At 41.6% G+C, this 19,267-nt stretch overlaps 1 protein-coding gene across 1 annotated transcript in view; it reads left to right on the top strand.

Annotated features, from left to right (window-relative positions):
- LOC121278245 overlaps positions 1 to 18,544 on the top strand; it is a 44,021-nt gene extending 25,477 nt beyond the window's left edge. Inside the window, exons 6-8 of the mRNA XM_041188469.1 lie at positions 2,719 to 3,027; positions 14,748 to 14,860; positions 16,695 to 18,544. Coding sequence (XP_041044403.1) covers positions 2,719 to 3,027; positions 14,748 to 14,860; positions 16,695 to 17,111 — 839 coding nt within the window. The 3' untranslated portion in view covers positions 17,112 to 18,544. The remainder of the gene's footprint in view (positions 1 to 2,718; positions 3,028 to 14,747; positions 14,861 to 16,694) is intronic.
- The last annotated feature ends 723 nt before the right edge of the window (positions 18,545 to 19,267 follow it).

Here is a 19,267-nt window from a genome sequence, read left to right as displayed (position 1 = left end):
GTAAGGGCTTCTTTAAATGTATAAAAAGGAAGAGAGAGGCCATAATGAAGATAAAAGCAAAATACTGCAGATGCTGGAAATCTAGAACATAAACAAAAATATCTGGAAAAACTCAGCAGGTCTGACAGACCTAAGTTTCTCCAGGTATTTTTGTTTTTGTTCCAAAGTGAAGTTAGGCGCCTTAGAGAATGAAGCTGGGCAAATAATAATGGGGAACCAGGAAATGGCTGAGGAGTTGAATAAAGACTTTGTTTCAGTCTTCAGGGCAGAAGATACTAATAGCATTCCAAAAATACTCAATATTCAAGGGGCAAAAGTGGAGGAGGAAATAAATACAATATCTATTACTAGAGAAAAAATACCAGGGAAACTAATGGGGCCAAAGGCCGATAAATCTCCTGGACCTGATGGGTTGCATTTTAGGATATTAAAGGAAGTAGCTACCGAGATGGTGGATGCACTGGTAGTAATCTTCCAAGAATCCTTAGATTCTTGGAAAGTCCCAGAGAATTGGAAAACGGCCAATGGGTAACAACCTTATTCAAAAAAGGAAGGAGACAAAAACGGGGAACTATAGGCCAGTTAGCTTAACATCTGTCATTGGGAAAATGTTGGAGTCTATTATAAAGGATGTAATAGCAGAGCATTTAGAAATACATAATCTAATCAAGCAGAGTCAGCATGGCTTCATGAAGGGGAACAAATTTATTAGAATTCTTTGAGGAGGTAACAAGCAGGATAGATAAAGGGGGACCAGTAGACATAATATATTTGGATTTCCTAAAGGCGTTCGATAAGATACCGCACATAAGACTACTTAAGATAAGATAGCATGGATACTGGCTTACTAATAGAAGGCAGAGAGTTGGGATAAAGGGGGCATTTTCAGGATGGCAACCTGTAACCAGTGGATCAGGCTGAGGCCTTGATTATTTACAATATATATTAATGGCTTAGATGAGGGAAATGAATGTGCTATCGCCAAGTTTGCAGATGACACAAAAATAGGTGGGAAGGCAAGTGGTGAGGATGACACAAGGAGTCTACAGAGGGATATAGACAGGTTAAGTGAGTGGGCAAAAACTTGACAGCTGGAATATAATGTGGGGAAATGTGAGGTTATACACTTTTTGGCAGGAAGAGTAGAGGAACTGAATATTATTTAAATGAAGAAAGGCTGCAGCACAGAGGGATTTGGAAATCCTTGTGCATTAATCCCAGAAAGCTAACACACAACTGCAGCAGGTAATAGGGAAGGCAAATGGAATGTTAGCCTTTATTTCGAAGGAAGTAGCATATAAAAATAGGGGAGTCTTGCTAAAACTATACTAGGCACTAGTTGGACCACACCTAGAATACTGTGAACAATTTTGGTCCCCTTATCTAAGGAAAGATATGCTAGCATTGGAGGCAGTCCAAAGAAGGTTCACTAGGTTAACCCCAGGTATGAAGGGATTTTCTTAAGAGGGGAGGTTGAGTAGGTTGGGCCTGTACTCATTGGAATTTATAAGAATGAGGGGCAACATTATTGAAACATATAAGATTCTTAGGAGGCTTGACAGGGTAGCTGCTGATAGGTTGATTCCCCTTGTGGGAGAGTCTAGGACCAGTGGGCATAATCTGAGTAAGGGGGCACCCAATTAAAACGGCAATGAGGAATTTCTTCTCTGAGGGTAGTGAATCTGTGGAATTCTTTACTGCAGAGGGCTGCAGAGGCTGGGTGGTTGATTATATTTAAGACTGAGAAAGATTTTTAACTGGCAAGGGAATCGAAGGTTATGGGGAAAAGGCAGGAAAGTGCAGTTGAGGATTATCAGATCAGCCATGACCACATTGAACGGCGGAGCAGACTCAATTGGCCGAATGGCCTACTTCTGTTCCTACATCTTACAGTCTTATCTTAATTGTGTAAAGGCATCTAGGCTAATTGTGCCCCCAGAGGCAGTGCACCAAGTGACCAATTCACCAGCAGTGGCCATTATGTAAATCTCCAGAGGAGAAATGGAGGTTGGCAATTGCTGGAAGGTTGAGAAGTGCAAGTGCTGTGGATCTAGAAGGAGTACTGTAGAAACAGAAAAACTAGACTGAGCTTGCACAATGCTGCTTTTACTCAGCTTTTCAAAAACACTGCAGGAGGGTCTGGACCAGGGGATGGCCTGTATTTGCACACTTAAGTCGGACAACCCTGCTTTCAAGTGTCCGCAAGGAATGTCTAAAAATGGCGAGGACCAATGTGGTGGTGACCGTACAGAAAATGGTATCCACTCTGCTCATTTTATGACTGAAAATGGGTGCAAAGCCTACCAGTTTCTACTGCTCCCTCCCCAATGTTTTACTTAGACATGAATTTGCATGTGGAGTTGTGATTAATTATCCAAATGAGCTCAAATAAGACAATTGAGTGTCTTTTGCACTTAATCTTTCAGCAAGCTTTGCTCTAAACTACATTATTCAGAAGTCAAAAATCAACTCCCAAATGTCTGAAACATCTAAAATCAAGGGAATTAGCTAGGTAGCTAATAGGAAAAACCAGTTCCCCTTTTCTACTCCGACTGAGGAGGGAGTCCTTTTGGAAGTTGAGAAGGGAGACCTGCGTCAACTTCAGTGGGCAACAACAAAAACAATCATGCTGGCAAAGAATGAATTTCACATGGCCAATGCTTGACTAACCATGTGAAGGCAAACATCATTCATGAATGCCATGCAATATTTTGACAGATTCAAGGAAGTTGCCTTGGTCACCAGCCCTAAGAAGAGAGGACAATATCATTCCCCTAAATGAAACACTGAATTGTCCCTGGAAAGAGGGAGACAAAGAGCTTGAGTACCAGGGGGATGAGGAATACACATGGGATGAGGAGTACTCGGAGGATGAGTACCACCTGGGGGTTGATGATTATCCAGAGGAAGAGGAGCCCCCGAGCGAGATGTATCCAGTGAAAGATGAGAATTCAGTGAATACCTCGGATGAGTTGGAATCTGAAGCTGTTTCCAAATTGCAACGAGCCAACACTGAGTCCTCCAGAGGTATGTATACCCTATTGAGCAATGTGCTTAGTATGCTGGCTGATCAAACTTGTATTTTGTTTTATGCATGGATAATTAGTCTTGATGTCTGGCAGCTAAACTGCAGCTGTTGAAGTAACTGTATAGGTGAAGATTTTCCTCTTTGTTTATAAAGAAGTTCTGAATGCATCTTTCATTTAGGTTTGTGATTCAATTACAAATGGCGAACAGATGAAATTGTCAAAAATATGAAAATACCAAGTTCAGTAGAACAAGTTAGTGTACATTCATGCTGTATTAATTCCCATCCATGGCTGCCTTAATTTTTTTCTCTTTCATATGTTTTGCCTGATACAGACACAGTTCTCTTTTTAAAAAAAGACTGCCAGTTTTGCCCAACTTGGAATATGAGAGCAGCCAAACTTGCACATCGCTATGCACATTCTAGATAAGGGTTTGGAAGACCACAAAAGTGCATGCCTTGCCTCTGCATAATTAACCTTGATGTGGCAAGCTGGCTTCTTGCCTGAAGGGAAAGGTTCCTCTAAAATTTACTAGATTACCTAGTTCTTGGTTGTGATGCAGCTTCACTCCCCTCCTCATGTGCCATGCACTCTAAGCATGGATGTTTAAATAGTCTTTAAAAAAATAAGTTGCTCAATGTTCCCTAGAGATAGAGAAAACCCTTAATGGAATGGACCTCCTTTCTGAAGGTTTGCTTTTTCCAACCCAATTGCAGAAAAACATTCACTCTTTCTCCCCTAACAGTAGTTTGGAACTAACAGAAGAGCTGAGATACTCCCAACAGCCTATTAACCATTCAAGCTCCACTGTGAGTTAAATGCTGCCCAAGGTACACCTCCTCCACTGCTCAACTTAAACTACTGTATTTGAAAACTTTTAGAGCAGTCTGCTTGTTCCCCTGCTGCTTTTTCATTGTTTATGCTGAGTTCAGCATAACATGTTTGCTAAGTAAAGTCTTTTTTTAAAAAGAAACTTCTTTGAATAATTTTACCATGCCTTTGCAGTGCGGTGTATTTTTTAGTATTCTACTGAGTCATCTGTAGGAGTCTAGGTAATCTTAAACAAGAGTAAATACTCAGTGCGAATTGGTAACACTTGAAGATAATACTGAAGTAGGATAGGCAGTGGAATCAGTAAGGCGGAACAAAAGCTACAAAGAGATGCACAAAATATACAAATAGGTAGAAAAATGACAGATGAAATTTACTATAGAGGAGTGTAAAGCACTGCATGCAGGAAGAATTGAGCAATGCATATTCTGGAAGTAACACTAAAATAGGTAAAGATGAAGTTGAAAGATACCTAGGAATATTAGTAGACTGAGCATTCAACATACGAAGTAACAATCAACAAAACTAAGCTGAGCTTCCAACCCCACATCCTCACCAGCACAAAGACTGTCTGCTTCTACTTGTATAACATTGCCTGTCTATGCCCTTTGTTATAATCCCCATCTGAGGTTACCCCTGGACAAGCCTGATCCCAGAGTGGAACCCGGCTTGATAGATCCTAACTTTTAATTTGTTTGTTTAGAGAGGGAGAGGGGTTACTGAACAGAATCACTGGAGTCAGCTAATGAACTTCTAACAAAAGAATAAAACATTTATTTAACAAGAAAAGATGAACTATATCACAATACCCCTTCACCCACAACTATACCTTCACAGATATATACAGATTTGTAAAGATAACACAAGTTACAAAAACTATCTTGCATCCTAATGTCCACAGTAGTACACAGTCCATGTAAACCAATAGGCAACCTGTGGTCAGACACACCACACTCTGAAAAGCAAGTGACAGATGCCACCTCAATCAGGATCTCTCACTAACTCCGCCCCGCACCCCCCCCCCCATCCCCCCACGACGCTTGTCACACCATGAGCCAACCAATCTCACTGAACTCTGTCTTTCACACAAGGGTTTCCAATCTCCACTCTCCAAGAACTTACCTTGGAACTTTCTCCCAAGCCAATGCTTTATCTCTGATGCCTTCCACAAAGTTCACTTCCAGGGTTTCAAACTCTCCTTCTGATGTTCCTCTCCCCTGGGTTACCACATGCATTCAAGCTGTTCCACACACACTCTCTCACCAACTCAACTGTCAACAGTGCACCACTGCTTCACATGCCCATAGTAATGCCTTTATATCACTTTGACTCTGCTTTCTGCAGCTTGGAGCATTAAGCTTGAAGCTTGGAGCCTTTCTCTACCCCTCACTTTTAGTTTCACTTAGGACCTTTTCTTGCTTAGGACTTTCTCCTGTTCCACTCCCCTGGATTCTTGGGGACTTTCTTCTTTAGCTTGGGACTGGCTATTTGTCCCGTTTGCTCTAATCTCTCCCTGGCAGCTACTTTCAACCAACTTTAACTTGGAACTGGCCGTCTGAGTGTTCTATGCTGTTTCTGCCTGGCAGCTGAATTCAAAAACAGAACTCAAACTGCTGATTCTGGCTTCTTTTGTGTGTCTGTGGGAGGGACCTGCCTCTCTGGACCCTGGTTGCTAGGCACCAGCCCAGGTTTTCTAATCTTGTGTTTGCTTAACTTCTACAGTCGTAAACTCTCATTAGGAACGCCGGTACCTTTTAAAGTGAAATTAAAACTTAACTTGACCTTTTTCTTTAACACACAGATACAGTAATACTAATCAAACGTAAACATTAAAGCTAAACTCTTCCCTAACGCCCCCAAATACCAATTTAACTTAGTTAAACTGTCCCTATTTCCTAACACCCTGCCCAACCCATCTTCTGCAAAACACTCAGCCACGTCTTTGTTACCTCCAGATTTGATTATTCCAGTGCATACCTGACCAGCCTTCCATCTTCTGTGCTCCATAAACTTGAGTTGATCTGACACTCTTCTGTTCTTATTCTAATCCTCACCAAGCACTGCTCACCCATCAATTTTGTTTGCTGATCTCCATTGGTCCGCGGCCTGGCAATGCTTCACGTTTAAAATTCTCAAACTTGTTTTCAGATTCTTCCATGATCACTCCCCTCCTGATCTCTCTAACCACCTCCAGCCTTACAATCCAGCACCCCCCACCACCACCACCACACCGCCGCCGCGCCCCCCCCCCCCCCCCCCCCCCCCCCCCAAACACCCAAGTACAATATGTTCATCCAATTCTAGCCTTTAGTGTATCTTCCACTTTGTTTCACTCAGCAGTCATGCTTTCAGCTGTCCAACCTTTGGAATTTCTTCCCTAAATTTATCTTTTTTTTTCCTTTGACCAAGATTTTAGTCACCTGTCCTATCACAATTTCACCTTCCTTGGCTCGCTGCCAATTTTTGTCTTGCTATACTCCTTTGAAGCATTTTAAGATGTATCATTCATTAAAGATGCTGTATAAATGCAAGTTGGTGATTTTTTAAAAAAGCTGCCTAACTTAGGAAACACAACCTCCATTTTATAACTCATTACAGAACTGGTGTGACTATATGCAGAATATAACATTGCATAATGAGCAATTAAGCAGGGATCAATTGATCAAAGGGAGTAAATATGGATTTGTCTTGGTAGGTCATCTGACTAATGTCTTTTCTTTGTGGATATCACGATCATCAAATCTAGGGAGCTGTCTAAGGTATATGGAGTTTCGTTAATGTTCCACACGAGACATTATTAGCAAAAATGATAACGTAGAATTGGAAGTAACCTTGTGCCCTAGGTCAGTAAACTGTTGAAAGGCAAAAGACAGATAATAGTTAAAGTATTTGCTCTCTGAAATGATGTAATCAGTGGTGTTCCCCAAAGATCGATGCATGGGACCTTAGCTTTTCACCATATATATTAATGACTTAAATGAAGGAATGGAGAGCTGTATATTCACGTTTGCAGATGACATTAAGTTAGGAAGCACAGTAAGTTGTGTTCCAGGTAGACGGACTGTGAATCTGCAAAACTATAGCAGATGATGTGAGGCCATCCACATTGGATCTGAAAAAGACAAAGAAGAAAAAACTCCTAATAATGAGAGATTAACTGCAAAGAAGCAAAGTGATTTAGGTATCCATATGCACATCACTAGAAGTTAGTGCACAGGTAGAAACAGACTAGTAGAATATTACAGTGCCCTTTATATCTCAAGATGTTCGGAATGCAAAAGTGTGAAAGTGATCATTGTTGTACAGAGCCTTAGCCAAATCCCATCTGGAGGATCACTTTCAGTTTTGGCCATGGAACGTCAAGCTGTATTGAACTTGAGAGAGGTACAGTGCAGATTCTGAGGGCTCTCTGCTTCTTCCTTGAACAGAGGCCCGAACAATCCCCATCTGCCACTACTTTCCACCGTCTGGCTGAACTTATTCTCTCACTGAACAATTTCTCCTTAAACTCGTCTCACTTCTTCCAAATAAAAGGTGTAGGACTGTTCCAGTCCTACTAAGGCCCCCTCCCATAACTCTTTCTCTGGTACATCGATGACTGCTTCGGTGCCACTTCATCCTCGCGTCTGGATCTGGAAAAATGTATTAATTTTGCTTCCAATTTCCACCCCTCCATCATTCTCACATGGTCCATCACTGACACTTCCCTTCCTTGACCTCTCAGTCTCAATTTCTGGTGATAGACTGTCCACCAATATTCATTAACAGCCAACCGACTCCCACAGCTACCTCGACTACAACTCCTCACACCCCGCTTCCTGTCAGGACTCCATCCCATTCTCTCAGTTCTTTAGTCTCTGTCGCATCTGTTCTGATGATGCCACTTTCCAAAACAGTTCCTCTGACATGTCTTTCTTCTTCCTTAACCCAGATTTTCCACCCACAGTGGTTGACAAGGGCCCTCAACTGTGTCCAGCCCACCTCCCGCACATCTGCCCTCACACCTTCCTCTCCCTCCCTGAACCATGATAGGGTTCCCCTTGTCCTCACTTTTCACTCCACCAGCCTCCGCGTTCAAAGGATCATCCTCCGCCATTTCCACCAACTCCAGCACGATGCCACCACCACCAAACACATCTTCCCTTCACCACCACCACCACCACACACACACACACACACACACACACACACACACACACACACACACACACACACACACACACACCCCCCTCACCCCGAGCAGCTTTAGCAGGGATCATTCCCTCCGGGACACCCTGGTCCACACCTCAACCCCCTCCCATGGCACCTTCCCATGCAACCGCAGAAGGTGCGACACCTGCCCCTTTACTTACCCCCTCCTCACCGTCCAGGGGCCCAAACACTCCTTTCAAGTGAAGCAGCACTTCACTTGCACTTCCCTCAATTTAGTCTACTGCATTCGCTGCTCCCAATGCGGTTTCCTCTACATTGGAGAGACCAAACGCAGACTGGGTGACCGCTTTGCAGAACACCTTCGATCTGTCCGCAAGCATTACCCAGACCTCCCTGTCGCTTGCTATTTCAACACACCACCCTGCTCTCATGCCCACATGTCCGTCCTTGGCCTGCTGCAATGTTCCAGTGAAGCTCAACGCAAACTGGAGGAACAGCATGGCATTTTCTGATTAGGCACTTTACAGTCTTCCAGACTTAATATTGAGTTCAACAATTTCAGATCATGAACTCTCTCCTCCATCCCCACTCCCTTTCCGATCCCCCTTTTTCCAATAATTTATAATTTTTTTACAACTATATTTTTTTCTTTTCCCTCCTATTTTTAAATTTATTTCAATCTATTGTTTCATCTCCATCTTTTAGCCTATTTCAATCCCTTCCCCCCCCCCAACTCAACCCGCACTAGGGCCATCTGCCCTTAGCTTGTTTCCCTTAATATCCCCATTAGCACATCCTTTAGATAATATCACCACCCTTTGTCCTTTTGTCTATGACATCTTTGGCAGTCTCTTCTTGGCCTCCACCTATCACTGTCCCCTTATCGAGCTCTCCTGTCCCACCCCTTTCTACCAGCTTATATTTCATCTCATTTCTATACGTCTTAGTTCTGATGAAGAGTCATACGGACTTGAAACGTCAACTGTATCCCTGTCCGCAGATGCTGTCAGACCTGCTGAGTTTTTCCAGGTATTTTTGTTTTTGTTCACCAGAATCATGCTGGTCTTAAAGGTGTCATTACAAGGACACCTTATAAATTTAAATTGATCTCCTTGCAATTTGGAAGGTAGAAATTTAATTGAATTGAGGTATTTAAATGATTAAGGCACTTTATCCCTTAGGAGATAGAGGGAAACTATTTATGCTGATGGGGAGAATCCAGAACAAGGGGATATAATCTTAAAATTAAAGCTAGGTCAATTAGCAGTGAAATCAGGAAGTACTTTTTCACATGGATTTGTTGAAATATGAAACACAGTCCCCAAAATGGCTGTGAATGTCATTTAGGCTAAGGTGAATAGAATTTTTTATCAAAGCTATTAAGATATTGACCAAAGGTAGAAAATAGAGTTAAGATTCAGAGCAGCTATGATCTAATTTGTGGCAGAAGTGTCTCATTTCATGATTCATGTTTTTGGAGTATAACTTTTAGTTTGGGAATTGAATTGTTAAATGTAAGATGAATGCAAACCCCTGGTGAGAAGCTGGTAAACGGACCTGAACTGATTGCCATTCAAAGGGTGGCCTGTGTTTATTTAATAAGGTCAGTGTTGGATGTGGGATAACACTGAACAATGAGTGAGGCCATTCTGAGTTCCTTGGTGGAGTTGTCTTCATAAGGGTTTTAAGTTATTCATGTAATTTCCCAGGCCGAAGAAAAGTTGGAAAGCAACCAATGAACAAGGGAAAGTCTTAAAGTATCCAAAACAAAAACAAAAATACCTGGGAAAAACTCAGTAGGTCGGGCAGCATCTACGGAGAGGAACACAGTTAACGTTACGAGTCCAAATGACCCTTCAACAGAACTAAGTAAAAATAGAAGAGAGGTGAAATATAAGCTAGTTTAAGGAGGGGTGGGACAAGTAGAGCTGGATAGAGGGCCAGTGATAGGTGGAGATAACCAAAAGATGTCATAGACAAAAGGACAAAGAGGTGTTAGAGGTGGTGATACTATCTGAGGAATGTGCTAATTAAGGGTAGAAAGCAGGACAAGCAAGGTACAGATAGCCCTAGTGGGGGTGGGGTGGGGTGAAGGAATCAAAAAAGGCTAAAAGCTAGAGATAAAACAATGGATGGAAATACATGTAAAAATAATGGAAGTAGGTGGGAAAAGAAAAATCTATATAAATTATTGGAAAAAAATTTTTTAAAATAGGAAGGTGGGGTGGTGGTGGTGGGGAGTTCATGATCTAAAATTGTTGAACTCAATATTCAGTCCGGAAGGCTGTAAAGTGCCTAGTCGGAAGATGAGGTGCTGTTCCTCCAGTTCGCGTTGAGCTTCACTGGAACAATGCAGCAAGCCAAGGATGGACATGTGGGCATGAGAGCAGGGTGGTGTGTTGAAATGGCAAGTGACAGGGAGGTCTGGGTAATGCTTGCGGACAGACCGGAGGTGTTCTGCAAAGCGGTCACCCAGTCTGCGTTTGGCCTCTCCAATGTAGAGGAAACCACATTGGGAACAACGAATGCAGTAGTCTAAATTGAAGAAAGTGCAAGTGAAATGCTGCTTCACTTGAAAGGAGTGTTTGGGCCCTTGGACGGTGAGGAGAGGGGAATTAAAGGGGCAGGTGCTGCACCTTCTGCGGTTGCATGGGAAGGTGCCGTAGGAGGGGGTTGAGGAGTAGGGGGTGATGGAGGAGTGGACCAGGGTGTCCCGGAGGGAACAATCCCTGCGGAGGGGGTGAAGGGAAGCTGTGTTTGGCGGTGGCATCATGCTGGAGTAGGCGGAAATAGCGGAGGATGATCCTTTGAATGCGGAGGCTGGTGGAGTGATAACTGAGGACAAGGGGGAACCCTTATCAGGTTTCTGGGAGGGAGAAGAAAGTGTGAGGGCAGATGCGCGGGAGATGGGCCGGACACGTTTAAGGGCCCTGTCAACAACCGTGGGTGGAAAACCTCAGTTAAGGAAGAAGGAAGACATGTTAGAGGAACTGTTTTTGAAAGTAGCATCATCAGAACAGATGCGACGGAGGCGAAGGAACTCAGAGAATGGGATGGAGTCCTGACAGGAAGTGGGGTGTGAGGAGTGTAGTCGAGGTAGCTGTGGGAGTCGGTAGGCTTGTAATGGATATTGGTGGACAGTCTATCACCAGAAATTGAGACAGAGAGGTGAAGGAAGGGAAGTGTCAGAGATGGACCATGTAAAAATGATGGAGGGGTGGAAATTGGAAGCAAAATTAATAAATTTTTCCAGGTCCAGATGAGAGCATAAAGCAGCACCGAAGTAATCATCGATGTACTGGAGAAAGAGTTGTGGGAGGGCCGTTAACCGTGTCCGCCCCATCTCCCGCGCATCCGCCCTCACACTTTCTTCTCTCTCCCAGAAACATGATAGGGCCCCCTTGTCCTCACTCAACACCCCATCAGCCTCCGCATTCAAAAGATCATCCTCCACCATTTCCACCAACTCCAGCATGATGCCACCACCAAACACATCTTCCCTTCACCACCCCCCACCCCCCCTCCCCCGGCAGCATTCCGCAGGGATCGTTCTCTTCGGGACACCCTGGTCCACTCCTCCATCACCCCCTACACCTCAACCCCCTCCCACAACACCTTCCCATGCAATCGCAGCAGGTGTAACACCTGCCCCTTTAATTCCCCTCTCCTCACTGTCCAAGTGCCCAAACGTTCCTTTCAAGTGAAGCAGCATTTCACTTGCACTTCCCTCAATTTAGTCTACTGCATTCGTTGCTCCCAATGCAGTTTCCTCTACATTGGAGAGACCAAACGCAGACTGGGTGACCGCTTTGCAGAACACCTTCGATCTGTCTGCAAGCATTACCCAGACCTCCCTGTCGCTTGCCATTTCAACACACCACCCTGCTCTCATGCCCACATGTCTGTCCTTGGCTTGCTGCATTGTTCCAGTGAAGCTCAACGCAAACTGGAGGAACAGCACCTCATCTTCCGACTAGGCACTTTACAGCCTTCTGGACTGAATATTGAATTCAACAATTTTAGATCATGAACTCTCTCCTCCATCCCCACCCCCTTTCCGATTTCCACCCCCCCCCTAATTTTTCCAATAATTTATATAAATTTTTCTTTTCCCACCTACTTCTATTATTTTTACATGTATTTCCATCCATTGTTTTATCTCTACCTTTTAACCTTTTTTGATTCCTTAACCCCACCCCACCCCCACTAGGGTTATCTGTACCTTGCTTGTCCTGCTTTCTACCCTTAATTAGCACATTCCTCAGATAGTATCACCACCTCTTACACCTTTTTGTCCTTTTGTCTATGACATCTTTTGGTTATCTCCACCTATCACTGGTCCTCTATCCAGCTCCACTTGTGGCCCCCCCCCCCCCCCCCCCCCCCCCCCTCTATTTTTACTTAGTTCTGTTGAAGGGTCATTCGGACTTGAAACGTTAACTGTGTTCCTCTCCGCAGATGCTGCCAGACCTGCTGAGTTTTTCCAGGTATTTTTGTTTTTGTTTTGGATTTCTAGCATCCGCAGATTTTTGCTTTTATCTTAAAGTATCCATATATTTTTCAGATCAAATATCAGGTTTGGGAATTGAAGTTAATTAGCCGAAATCTCTACCTGGGGTGCCTACATCCCTCTACATCCTAAAGGTGCCACATTGCCATGGGAGTAGATTGCAGTGAAGTACAATTTCTCATAGATACAGGCAGTTTCATGCTGGTACAGCTTAGAAACAGGCAAAGAGAGAAAGCTGCCAGCAGTTGTTACTTGGAAACAGCTGAGTTTAGAAACCAAAAGATGTTTTCTCAAGAGGGTTTCATCTAGAGCACTACATTCAGTTTTAGTCATGAATGCCAAGAAAAATATATTGGCCTTGAAAGAAGTACAATGCAGATTCTCCAGAATATTCCCAAGAATTAAAGGACTGAATTATGAGGATAATTTGTATTTTTAAATTTACAAATTTGAAGGTGGTCTAATCAGGTGGTAATCAGGAAGGTGGTTTAAAATGATCAAGGGATTCAACAGGGTTGATGCAAGCAAACCGTTACCCCTGGTGGGGGGATCCGGAACAAGAGCAGAATTAGAGTAAAGCCATTTAAGAGAGGAAGCAATTTTTCATGCACATAATTGTAGAAACCTAGAACTCACTCCCCTAAAAATTTACGGATGGACCAATTGAAATTTTCAAGACTGCGACTGATGTATATTAATTAGGTAACAGTATCAAGGTATGTGGAACAAAGATAGATAAATTGAGTCGATGTAAAATTAGGCACGATCTAATTAAATGTTGCAACTCGCTTGAGAAACTATAGAACCTACTGTTGTTCCTGTGTTCCTCATTCCAGTTAAGTTTTTGTTAATGCTGCTTTGTAATCAGCTTATTGGAGTTATGTGAAAGAAACCCTTAGTTTGTCTCATGGGTTTTTTTTCTCTGCTGTGTGGTACGTGACTTATTTTTAGTGGCTTGCAATATTTTAAATTGTGGATTCAAATTCCCTCCTCACTTGGAATAATAGTGGGAAGTGCCACTGCATAATTCTTTCACATGCATATTTACCTTGAAACTTAATTGACCAGCTAGTTGCTTCCAGTTACCTAAAATAGTGTGTAGTAACATTTTTTTTTGAAGGGCAGTGTGTACTTTCTGTACAAACTACTACCCTTTTGTTGTGGGTAAAAGTATTAGTTCAAGTATGACAGGTTCAATTAAAGCATTCAAAAGAGAATTCGACTGTTATCTGAAAAGGAAGAATGTGCAGGGTTCTGAGGGGTTGGTGGCGAAGGCAGGAGAATAGCTCCTGATGAATTGTTCATTCGAAGATCTGGTGCAGACACAATGGGCTGAATAGCCTCCTGCGCTGTAACAATTCTGTGAATTCTGTGAATCACTAAGTAAGAAAGCAGTGAGACCCCATGCTTGAGTTGGGTTGCTTACAATTGTGAGGCGCTTAAGGAGAGTTGGAGGGTAGCCTAGCCAGATGTTAGTGGAAGGACCCAAAGAAATCTCATATCTCGGAGAATAGTGGAAACACTGAGGAGAATCAAAGTTAGTTTCTGGGAGCTGCGGCACACCTTGGTTTGCTCCCAGGAGAAGCGAAGGAACCCTCAAGATCCTATTCAGTATAGGGAACTCATGGGTGGAAGTAGAATGGGTAATGTACCATTGAGATATTCAGGCTTAAAGAATAAGTATTTATATAGTGATATAATATAGTGATAAGTTAGCAGTTCCTGCTTTGTTCAATTCCTGGTGCAGTAAAAGTTTCTCATTTAAAACCTGAAACCTTGTTGCATAAATCTTTTAGTTGATAACTGTGGGCTTGAATTTATTTTTAGAAGTTAATGGTCTCCCTCGAAATCATAATTTGAATGGTGGAATAGATTCAAGGGGCTGTATAGTTTCTATAATATTGAATTATTTGCTCATTCATTTTCAGTTGGTTCATATTAGAAAAAAGTTGCAAATGTTTAATGATTGTACTACACCTGAAATTCCATCCTCTGTTTAGTGAAGTTGACATCTGGTGCATCCCATGGAATGCTCTCCCATTAGAGGTCAATGTTTAAATTTAGTTTGGATTATAGATGGGGGCAGGCAGTTAAATGTTAAATCTCAATAGTTCATGTTTTTTTTTATTGGACCTTTTGTCTTCAAATATGCATATTTCACAAAAATTGCTTGCAATACATTGGTTGCACTATTGATAAACATTTATTTATTCTTTGTCTTTTAGAACTTGCACTTGCAATTTCAGGAGGAGTTTTTATTTTCATTATCCTGGTGGTCGTTGCAATAACACTTATCTGTTATTTTCTTAAGAAGCAGCAGGCATTACCCAAACATTTGGTGAGTCTGCACTTTTTTCTGTTTGTGGAAAGAAGCAATTTAATTGTGTTTAAACTTAAGTTATGCCAAGATAACAGGAACAGAATATCATACACTGTGAATTTGCCAATTCAGATTGTATTGACTATTGTGCAATGTCATTGTATGTGCCTTTCAGTGTTCAGATATATTAGTATGCAATTCATTAAGATTATGCAAGAATAGGCTATCACAGAGCAGGCAGATTGCTGATGTTCTGGCAAAGCAGTTATAGAACAGTGATTTCAGTTTATATGTAAACAGCAAGATTAAGAAGATCGTAAAGAATTTCAAAATTGGCTGTGTTGTTGGTAGGAAGAAAACTGCAGGATGTAGGAAGATATCAATAGACTAGTCAACTGGGCAGAAAAGTGGCAAGCAGGATTGAAGCCAGAGAAGTGTGAAATAATGCATTTGGGGAGGACAAACAAGGCAAGGGAATACACAATAAGTGGCCGGCTACTGTGAGGTGTAGTGGAATTGGATGTTAGTGTGCATGTCCTCAAAGCCTTGAAGTTAGCAAGACAGGTAGTTAACCTGAAGTTAACAAGACACACCTTCCTTTATTAGCCAAGCCATAGCATATAACAGCAGGAAGGTTATGCTAGAACTGTACAAAACACTAGTTAGGCCACAGCTAGAGTACTACTTGCAGTTCTAGCCACCACATTACAGGTAGAATGTGATCCCACAGATACTGTCACGCCTGTTGAGCATTGCCACCATTTTCTGTTTTAATTTCAGAATTGTGAGAATGTTGCCAGGAATGAAGAATTTTAGCTATGAGGAAAGATTGGATGGATTGGGATTGTTTTCTTTGAAACAAAGGGGGCTGAGGGGAGATATCGTTGAAGAGTACAAAATTAAAAAGGGCCTAAATAAATGGAAGCAGATTTCTTTTTTTTTAAAAAAAGTACATATTTCCTTTAGCAGAGATATCAATAACCAGATTTATTATTAAAATAATTCGCAGAAAGCTTAGAAAGGAGTTGAGAAATATTTTCATCCAGAGAGTAATGGTAGTCTGGAGCATACCTGTGAAAGGATGATAGAGGCAGAAGCCCTCGTCATTTAAAAAAAGTGCTTGGATACGCATTTGAAGTGCTGTATCCTACAAGGTGATGAACCAAGAGCTGGAAAGTGAGATTAGGCTGGAGAACTCTTTCAGCTGGCACAGACACAATGGGCTGAATGCTTGCCTGTGCTGTAACTTTTCTATGTTACTGTTTAAACTAGGATGGCGTGATTAGAAGAAAACTAAAAGTGTGAGGCTAAGCCAGACAACTAAATGAAGAAAATTGTGCGATAACCACTTTAATGAAAGCAAATGTAGTCGAGGAATAAAATCAGAGATAAAATCAAAAAACTGTGGATGCTGGAAATCCAAAACAAAAACAGAATTACCTGGAAAAACTCAGCAGGTCTGGCAGCATCGCCGGAGAAGAAAAGAGTTGACGTTTCGAGTCCTCATGTTCTGTTGAAGGATCATGAGGACTCGAAACGTCAACTCTTTTCTTCTCCGTCAATGCTGCCAGACCTGCTGAATTTTTCCAGGTAATTCTGTTTTTGTTGAGGAATAAAATCAAATGTACATCTTACACATGGGGAAAGAATGAATTAAAGATACGGGGCAGCTTACACAAAAGATTAGACAAGCAGTAGCGTTTTATTTTATATTTTATTTTTATGATAGGTTTTTTAATTCATAAGCATTTTATTTCATAAGTACAGATGAAGAAATCCTTTGAATGGAGGAGATGCATTTGACACTTGTTACCCAACTCACTTAAATTTAATTTTGTAATTGAATTTCTAGGCTCAACACATTATGCGTGGAAAAACATATACCAATGTAAGCATGAAAACCGAGGAAAGCGATATAAGTATCCTGACATCAATGGAGGCGGTGACTAATATTTGTGAAGTTGACACGAGCAGAAATGCGACACGAGTGGAAGTGATCAAAGCTCCTTCAGAAGTTATTGATGCTGACCGAGTTAATACTGATGTGGATGACAGTGAACCAGTAAATACTGACTTGAATGATCCGTATGCAGCTAAAATTGGTTTAAATGGCACAGATCAAAAGAATGTTAATGAGAACTGTTTTGAAGAAGACAACAGTGACCTGGAGAAAACTCATGATTTGTGCAAGACTAATTTTGACTCTGTGATGCAAACCTGTGCAGATAACTGGGGTTATGACAAACCTCAAAATCCACTTGTGCTTTAAATAATTGTACTGATTCTATGCAGTAATACAGGCTATCCTCCTGGATCCCCTCCAAGCAGCACACCATCCTGACTTGGAACTATAACGCTGTTTCTTCAGTCGTTGGGTCCCTGTTAGGAAGGGAGTTGGAGCTCCCTTCCTAACAGCACTGTGGGTGTACCTAAAGCACATGGGCTGCAACTGTTCAAGAAGGTGGCTCACCACCACCTTCTCAAGGGCAATAAATGCTGGCCAAATAAAAAGTGACACCCACATACCATGAATAAATAAATGTAATAAATCCTACTGTGATGGAATAAAGCACTGGCATCTTGCTACTTAGTACAAACATTCTTCTTGCTGAACACATTGGAAATCTATCATGTTGCAAGACAGATGTGGTGATTGACCGTCAGCAGTTTCAGCATACAGTTCTAAAGTACCTGGATAGACCTTGCCATTCTCAAGTAACTGTCTGTTGTGCAACTGTGATGACTGAAACAACCGGCATGACAATTGTAGATTGAAGGCTGCACATTCATAAGAGTTCAAAGTAATTGAATGTTTTGTTGTATTATTCTGATCGGAAATTTTACTCTTTTGGGGTGGGGGAGCAGGGAATGCATTCCAGCTAACTGTGCTAGATTTGCCCCTCACCTCTGAGTTAGAAGTTTTGGACTCAATTCCTACTCCAGGGATTTGAACACATAATCTATACTGACACCTCACTGTAGTACTGAAGGAGTGCTGTACAAGGAGAGGTACATTTTCCAGATGAGACTTTGGGCTATAAATTCACTTTGGCTATTGTCTATTTTGTGCTATTATTCAATCAACAACCAGTTCTGGTCAGTAAAAAAAAATAAAATTTGGTAGAGGTCAAAATGCCATGACTCACTGTGCGTTACTTCCCAGGACAACTTTATACCCCAGACCTCATTTGTCCTATCAGAAGGATGTAAAAGATCCCAGTTCTCCTGGCTGATATTTATCTCTCAGCCAACACCAATCAACGAAACAAGTATAAAATACTGCAGATGCTGGAAATACTCAGCAAGTCTGGCAGCATCTGTTAGGAGTGAAAGAGTTAACATTTCAGGTCACTGACCTTTCGTCAATTATACAACCAGTCCTAGTAAGTGAATTCTGGTACATCTGTGTTCTCTTCTATGTCTAACACATCATTCCTGAGGCTCAATGTCCAAAACTGAACACCATATTCCATATAGCGTCTGACCAAGGCTCTGCAAATTTAACATCACTTCCTCACTTCTGAATTGCAATCCCCTTGAGGAGAGACGAGAAATAATAAGATTTTATGTTTTAAGAGTAGTTCTGAAAACAGTGTTTAGCATTGCATTTTTAAACTTTACTTCAAGGAAAATGTGATTTCAAAGAATGCTGTGTGAATTTTTATTACGTCATTGAGATTAAAAAAAACACAGTCACCTATACTGAGTTTCAAATCAGAATTCCTGTTTTGTATTTTGGGGATATCTCAATCTCAATACCCAAATAAATATTTTTTAAAAAACTGCATAAAAAAGCCCTAATGCACTGCTTAGTTGTTAATGGCAACTGTTGTCAGTCAACACTAGCCTGCTCATTTGATTTCACCTGGCCAAGTTAGTTAGTTATTAACTAGCAGATAACTATTCAAATATTTGATATACCAATAATTGGTGCCGTATGATATCAATCTTCTAAACCTTTTTTTAGTATTCTATTAATCCCCATATATATTGACTTTGTGAAGTGGGCTCCTAGCTTCTGCAATCCAAGCGTTCCTGATGTTCTGTCTCTTGTAGTGCTACTGCACATTGTAGATATTGGGATAGGTGGGAGGGAGGAATAAATGTTTTCCATCAAGATTTGTGACTTTGAGAAGCCTACAATCCTTGGTTTTGGTACCCAAAGAGGCAAAATTTACAACATGTAGCAAGCAGACTGTGTAGAGAGAATTCAGTGTGAGATTCTCAGCAGGTAAACCAGACTGTAATAATAATTCTGAAAAAAAAACTTTCCTGGTGTTTGGAAACAAGGTAAAACACAATCTTTGGAATTGGAACCACCTTTGAGATATGTTCAATGGGAAAATTTCACAAATAAGGTTATAAAAATAGAAATAACCTCATGTAGAGAAGGGAAAATGCATGAGAGAAAAACACATAATTCAC

The sequence above is a fragment of the Carcharodon carcharias genome, chromosome 5 (assembly GCF_017639515.1).
Source record: "Carcharodon carcharias isolate sCarCar2 chromosome 5, sCarCar2.pri, whole genome shotgun sequence".
NCBI lineage: Eukaryota > Metazoa > Chordata > Chondrichthyes > Lamniformes > Lamnidae > Carcharodon > Carcharodon carcharias.
This window is presented reverse-complemented; position numbering and strand designations above follow the sequence as displayed.